This window comes from Ornithodoros turicata, unplaced genomic scaffold (assembly GCF_037126465.1).
Source record: "Ornithodoros turicata isolate Travis unplaced genomic scaffold, ASM3712646v1 ctg00001168.1, whole genome shotgun sequence".
Classification (NCBI taxonomy): Eukaryota; Metazoa; Arthropoda; class Arachnida; order Ixodida; family Argasidae; genus Ornithodoros; species Ornithodoros turicata.
The window spans coordinates 124,366-131,514 of NW_026999486.1; the positions used below are offsets into that span (position 1 = coordinate 124,366).

The following is a 7,149-nucleotide window of genomic DNA, read 5'->3' on the forward strand; positions in this document are numbered from 1 at the left end:
AGGAGTGCTCAGTCACCCTCCCAGGTGAAGATCGCTCGCTGAGTGACCCCTGGTTTACCAATTTCGAACGATGCGCAGCTACCCAGAGCTGACGAGCCGCAAACACGGCGAAACGTGTGCCCTCTGGTGCTGTCGCATCGTTCCATGAGTATGTTTCTCTGCGTCGCAGCCATAGAAGCCATCTTAATATGTAATTTTGAATTTCAAACACGTCTAGTGTCATCTACTTGTTTCTTTAATAGCTTTTTCCCTGCATTATATATATATATAAAAGATATGTTCGCATTTAGCATGGCTGCCTCATGAACTTCATCACCAAATGACCATCAAAATGATTACCGTGTGTCTAAATTCGCATGCCTTCATCAAATTGTTTTATCATTGCTGTCGCCGGGAGTGTGTTGTGGAAATAAAGAAGAGGAAGCCATCTGGCCAACCATCCTCAACGACATCACTGATATCACCCTCAATCACGCGCTCAGTCGTTCGCTCGATCACTAAAAGATATGCCACTCTGATGCAGGAGCATCTCTCTTTCGTTCACAGTCTATTGGACTGATAATGGAAGTGTCTACTTTTGGAGGATTCAGAACGGACGTGCAGAACATGTTAGCTCAAGGGGACTGTGTTGTGTACGTAGCACCTAGAACATGCAGCAAGGACACTGTGTGGACCCGAGCGGAAGCATTGAACTGATGGGTACTTTTGGAGCACTCAGAATCGACTTGGAGAACCTGTTAGGTCAAGAAGATGCCAAGTGTTGCACATGTAGTACCTGGAAGATGTAGCAAGGACACTAATATAACTTCCCATTTATTCAGTTAAAGACAAAAATTAGTACAGCTTAGCGAAAGCCCGCCACATGCTTCGGCCAAGCTTCGCTTCGAACAGAACAGTGCGCGAGCGCAAACACTTCGTTGTCGTCCTCCTTGTCAGGTCTATCTCAGCCTCTGACACTCCCCCCGGCTAAGTAAAGAAATACCCATGCCTTAAACTAATTTAACTAATTTAAGTGAAAGTCTTTGTAGCGCTTAGGCGTCTTAACTTCCCTGCCAAAACGTCCTCTCTTCTGAGCACTTTGTGCTGTAGAGTCGTTTCTTGTCTGCTCTTGCGATGAAAAGTTTGCCGGCTGGTTCACTTCCTCGCTATTGTGCTCTGCCTGCTCAGAGAGGCCAGCTGGTTCTGGAGGCTGGTGATCCTTGCTTGAAGATTCCTGTTGAGGGGGCAAGTCACCTGGGGTCTGACTCTGGGGCCGGAGACTTTCATTACTCTCAGCTGACTGACCTTCCTGAGTTGAATGGCCGTGCGACTGAGTCACTTGCGGAGTATGCTGCATGTCGAGGGGAAAGTTGAGTAAGCTTGCTTTGGCTGTTTCCCATGTCGCTACATGGTCGCTCTTCAGCAAACGTGGCTTGATGTGGTCCACGTGCCGACGGTGAACTCTGCCGTCTGCAGTTTTCGCAGAAAATGAACAACGACCGATCTTTTTGATTATAACGGCCGGTATCCACGGCTGCTCTCCCGCGAAGTTGCGAATGAAGACTAACCGGTCAGGTTCAAAGTCGTGGGACCGTGGAAGAACTTGGGGAATCTCGTGACTGGACGAGTCATTTTCTGGGTGCATCCAATCCAGGGGCGTAGTCAAGCGCCGCCCGAAGAGGAGCTCCGCCGGGGTCTTCCCTGTACTTGTAGACACTGTGGTGTGTTGTTTGAACAAGAAACGTGCTAACCGACACTCGATGCTGCCGTCAGTTAATTTCGTGAGAGCACGTTTGGTTTCTCCGACCATCCTTTCTGCTTGTCCGTTCGTGGATGGGTAGAACGGAGCGCTTGTTCGTTGCTTGATTCCATTCCTTGTGTAGAAATTCGCCATCGCCGCCGAAACAAAATTGGGCGCATTGTCTGTGACGATTACCCTAGGGATGCCCAACGTCGCAAAAATGTTGCGTAACTGTTCTATTATGCGTGCTGACGTTGTGCTTCGCATGCGCTTGACTTCGAGCCATTTGGAAAATGAGTCTATGACGATAAGGTACGACCAACCGTCGATGGGTCCCGCGAAGTCCATGTGTAGCGTGTGCCATGGCGTGTGGGGACGCTCGAACTCTATGTCCACGAGTGGTGAAGAAGCGCGAGCCCAAGTCTGACACATCGGACAGCTCTTCACCGTGATCTCAATATCATGATCCAGCTTGGGCCACCAGAAATGGCTTCTTGCTGTACTTTTCATGGCTGCGATACCCGGGTGGTTGGCGTGGAGCATTCTTAACGCTAGGGATTGTGCTTTCTTGGGCAAAATTACACGTGAGCCCCAAATCACGCATCCTTTACACGTGGAAAGCTCACTGGTACGCCTCCTATACGGTGTGAACGCTTGTTCTCTCCAACTGGAAAAGTCGCCGGTTTGTACAGCCTGAAAAACCTTGGACAAAATAGGGTCTTCTTTGGTTAAGCTTGCAATGTGTCTTGGTGTGAGTGGTTCACACTCGACTGATTCCAGCATTAAAATGTCTGCAGTAGCAGTGTCCTCATTAGCTGTGGTTGGAAGCGGAAGACGACTCACGCAAGACGCGGAAGACGGACCAACGCGTCTGCGTTCTGATGCCGATGAGCCGGACGATATATCAGTGTATAATCGTAAGCGCTTAACAAGAGACACCAGCGCAGCATCCGAGGCGATAGTACTGCTGGTATCTGTTTTTCTTGACTGAAGATACCAAGTAGCGGTTTGTGATCTGTGACCACGGTTATATGCCTACCAGCCACGAAGTGATGAAAGTGCTTCATACCAAATACCACCACTAAGCCTTCCTTGTCTAGCTGCGCGTAGTTCTGCTCCGCTTTGCTGAGTGTCCGTGAGGCGAACGCCACTGGAACATCCAAGTGGTTCTGTGTCCGTTGCGAAAGGACTGCGCCTATGCCGTATGGTGAGGCATCACATGCCAGCAAAACGGGCCGGTTAACGTCGAAATGTGCCAATACTGGTGCTGCAGCTAGCAACTGCTTGAGCTTGTCGATAGCGTCTTGTTCTTGGGATCCCCAAAACCATGGTGTGTCCTTGTGTAGCAACCGATACAAGGGTTCTGCAACCGACGCTCGGTCCTTTAGAAAACGGTTGTAAAAGCTCAGCAATCCTAAGAAGGACTGCAGCTCTTTCTTGTTCCTTGGGTTGGGTGCCTGAAGGATAGCTTTGACCTTGACTTGTGTGGGTCTGATGCCAGCTGCGCTGATATGATACCCAAGGTACTCAAGTTCTTGTACGCCGAAAAGGCATTTCTCCAGACGAACCTTGAGCCCTGCATCAGTCAAGCGCTTAAGCACAGAGCGCAGACGCTTGTTATGCTCGTCGAGGGTACTGCCAGAAATGAGAATGTCGTCGAGGTACGCCCCGACACCTTCTAACCCTGCCAGAAGGCTGTCAATGTATTTCTGGAATACCAGAGGCGAGATAGATACACCAAAAGGTAAGCATGTGACACGAAATAGGCCACGTGGCGTGTTCACCGTGAGTAGCTCGGAGGATGCGTCGTCCACTCGTAACTGCTGATACGCTTGCTGAAGGTCGATCTTGGAAAAGATACTGCCTCCTTGAACTAGAGCCAGCATATCATCTACTGTGGGAAGCGGATACGCTGCCTTCGCTACCGCTTGGTTCACCGTGCTACGGTAGTCTCCGCATAGACGTAAGGTGCCGTTCTGCTTCCGTACTGTTACTAGCGGCGTAGCCCATGTCGAAGAAGAGACGGGTTTCAGAATGCCTTGCACTTTTAACTTGTCTAACGCTTTGTCGACTGCTGTCCTCAATGCCAGTGGCACTGTGCGGGACTTCAAGAACCTAGGGACTGCGTGTGGCTGCAGCTCGATGTGTATAGGGTCGCCTACATGGCCTGAAATCTTGCCATTAAAAAGGGTGCTGAACTGATCGAGTAGTGGTTGGCACTGTGACTCCATGACTCGGTGAATGCCAGACAGTGAAATTCCCAGTGGCTCAAACCAGTCTCGCCCTAGGAGGCTTGTTCCAGTTCCCGCGACGATGTACAGATCGAGTTTTGCTTGCTTCCTGTGTAGCTGAACGGTGACTCGTGCTTTGCCCTGGACTTGAAGCGGTGTGCCGGTCCACGTCCTCAATTTCAATGCTGCTTTCAGTAGACGTGGTCTGTTGCTGTCCCATTGCTGGTTGAAGGTGTTCTCACTCATTATTGAAAATGATGCACCGGAATCGACTTCGAAGCAGCAAGGGCGTTCGTTTACCGTAACCCATACGGTTAAGCTCTCAGTCGATTGGCTCATGGAGTTGACCGTGAATAAGCTGTTCCACGAATCTGCTTCGTCGGCAGTTAGACTATTCGCTTGTTGACGTCCAGATGAGCGCGTGCCGGAAGCCTGCTTCTTTTTCTTCGTTATGCATGCTTTTTCAATATGCCCCAGTTTCTTGTAGAACTGGCATGTGGAATTTCGGTGAGGGCAGCTTTTCTGGTTGTGCGCACCGTCACAACGGTAGCACTTTTTGGACGGCTTAGGGAGCTTATTCTTCTTTGGGCTTCTGGTTGCTGAAGTTTGAAGTACTTTGTTTTCTTCCCTGCTGCGCATGCTTGCCTGTTGTGAAACCGTGGATTCCATGGCTTTCGCAGTGTCGCCCGCCATTTGGAATGTGATATTCCTTTCGGAGAGTAGACGCTGCTGCAGGTGCACGTCCCTCGGACCACAGATGAATCTGTCTCGTAGCATCACTTCCAAGGGTAAAATTGTTTTCGCCGAAGCCGGAACAGCGGTCGTCGGAGCCTGTGAGACCGTTGCTTGTGACGGTGAAGCGATCGCTGAAGCCATGGTTGCAGTTTGGGTCGCTGGGGAATCACCGTGCGCCGTGGGAGGCGATCGTGTGGTTGGTGCAAGTGGTAGCGGTAATGGAACGGCAACATTACCGAAATTGCAGTCTTTAGCTAGAGCTCTCAAAGCGTCGACATATTCAGAGATTGTCTCTTGAGGAAGTTGATCCCTTTTGTGAAAACGCCAGCGCCCTAGAAGTTCAGAAGGACCTGTTTCAAAATGGCTGCTCAGACGTTCGATTATGTCGTCATACGGAACTTGCGCCGGTGTGAGCGGATGCAGCAAGTCTCGCACCTTGTCGTAGGTCTGTTCGCCGCAAAACGTGAACAACAGAGCCCTTTTCTTAGCTGCGTCCTGCACGTTATTCGCCTCGAAGAGAAAAATTCTAGGCGTTCACGCCACGAGTTCCAACTGGAGCCTGGTACGAATTCAGGAAGCCTTGCCTGATTCATCTTGTAGTGTCCGTGGAGTTCGTACTTCCCTCGTCGCCAGTAATATAACTTCCCATTTATTCAGTTAAAGACAGTACATCTTAGCGAAAGCCCGTCACATGCTTTGGCCAAGCTTCGCTTCGAACAGAACAGTGCGCGAGCGCAAACACTTCGTTGTCGTCCTCCTTGTCCGGTCTATCTCAGCCTCTGACAAGCTGGGTTGGCTTCTGGTCGCCGAGCTCTTCGTTGGTGAGAAGCTGCTGCAGGCGACGTTGGGAAGACATTGTCGTTCGGGCGATTAATTCTGTCATGAGGGTGTCGTAGGGCTTGTCGAGGGGTGGTTGGAGAATAATATCGCGGATAGGGCGGAAAATTGAGCATCGGCCTGGGCGAACCATAGCTGCGGGTCGTGAGCCCAGTAAGGTGGTAGACGCAGGGACAGAGATCCTTCTACGGAAGGTAGGGGAGTGGTGGGCAAGGGGCCTGACGTGGGCGGGGTCAGGTCAGTTTGCTGCTGAATCGGAGTGTTCATACCAAGTTCAATAGCAGTAGTAGTCAGGCCGGAGCGAAGCGTTGGCATTCGAAGCGGCGAGAAAAAGCAGGGCATTCGCCGTCCGGGTCACCAGAGATGTGGAAGCCTGAGTAAACTAGTCCACACTAGACTCCGACAGAAGGGGAAAAACAGTGTTTACTGCGCGGTGCCACTTCAGCACTGCCCGAAAGGAACAGACAGCTCGAGAGAGAAAGAAGCAGTCCTCGAGGACCGTGACCATCGTTAGATGGCGGTGGCGCTACACACTCCTCCAGCGTTCTCACAAAGAAAGAAAACTTGAATACGTCTACTCTACTCTGATATGGCTTTAATGTATACTGATGAACTGACCGTCAGTCTTTCTTGTAGCTTTGGAGACATATAGCGAGCATCAACACCCAGATGACCAGTATAAATCACATAAAACATTTTAAGTCGATTTAGTTTCCTACGTTTCTCGAGGGTATCAAGGTTTGCACGATTTCTCAATTGAGTTACGGATGTAAGCCTACTGTAAGCAGAAAATATAAATCTTAACGCCTTATTTTGTACGCTTTCTAATTTATCAATGTGCTTTTTTTGTGTGTGGGTCCCACACGTTGCTGGCATATTCTAACGACGGTCTAAGTATTGACTTGTACGCCAATAATTTAACATTAGAAGACGATCGAGTTAGAGAGCTTTCGCCTTAACAAATAACTTGCGCATTGCAGATGAACAAATAGCGTCAATGCGACTTCCCCGGTCCATTCTACTTGTAATTGTTACCCCCAAATACTTAAACGCCAACACTTCATTTAAACAAGTTTCTGGGGTCCCATAACGAAACGAGAGATGTGAACTTTGATTTAAAGTAATGTAGTGAAATGTAGTGTATGTGTGTAAATGTAGTGCAATGTAGTGAAATGAACTGTCTTCAAAGGTCCATGGAGGATTACTCAGGATGTTCCCACTCGGCCAAGAAAACCAAGTTGCCAACATCGAGCCTGTTTGACCGCATGCTGTTCTTCTGGTCAGACAGGTGCAACCCACACGAGGTTCTACCATCCTTTGCAGTCAGGTAATGCAGTCAGGCAACCCTCAGTATAAGAGTAGCCACAGTTTCAAATAGTAGTTCATGAATGGATGGGATGGAGCGCATTGCAATGAAAGGCAAGCTTTGTCGTCATTTACCTTCCAAATTACGTTGACCCATCTTGCTCAGGATACATTATGTTAATACATTAACGTTTGACATGCATTCCATATCTCTTCCTCCTGTCAAGCTTAATCTTGTGTAATCATTTTAATGATCACTATAGCTTGGATGTGGTTGTAGGTGGATCAATCTGTGACATTTTCAGCACATCTATTACTGTT

At 49.3% G+C, this 7,149-nt stretch overlaps 2 protein-coding genes across 2 annotated transcripts; both read right to left on the reverse strand.

The window, feature by feature from the left end:
* Positions 1-1,003: 1,003 nt before the first annotated feature.
* Positions 1,004-2,263, reverse strand: LOC135376594 (uncharacterized protein K02A2.6-like). Its single transcript, XM_064609118.1, has one exon. The coding sequence runs from the start codon at positions 2,261-2,263 to the stop codon at positions 1,004-1,006; it is 1,260 nt and encodes a 419-aa protein (XP_064465188.1).
* A 296-nt stretch (positions 2,264-2,559) lies between these two features.
* On the reverse strand, positions 2,560-5,542 carry LOC135376595 (uncharacterized protein K02A2.6-like). The gene is made up of 2 exons (XM_064609119.1): positions 5,471-5,542; positions 2,560-5,181 (listed from the first exon to the last, which is right to left on the reverse strand). Exons 1-2 carry the CDS (start codon positions 5,540-5,542, stop codon positions 2,560-2,562), a joined length of 2,694 nt encoding a protein of 897 aa, XP_064465189.1.
* Positions 5,543-7,149: the final 1,607 nt, after the last annotated feature.

Bases quoted from the DNA above. Each gene is read 5' to 3' on its own strand.
- LOC135376594 (XM_064609118.1), bottom strand. From the start codon at position 2,263: ATGCTCCACGCCAACCACCCGGGTATCGCAGCCATGAAAAGTACAGCA.
- LOC135376595 (XM_064609119.1), bottom strand. From the start codon at position 5,542: ATGTCTTCCCAACGTCGCCTGCAGCAGCTTCTCACCAACGAAGAGCTC. The intron at 5,182-5,470 runs GTCAGAGGCTGA...AATAACGTGCAG, and splicing joins ACCAGAAGCCAACCCAGCTT to GACGCAGCTAAGAAAAGGGC.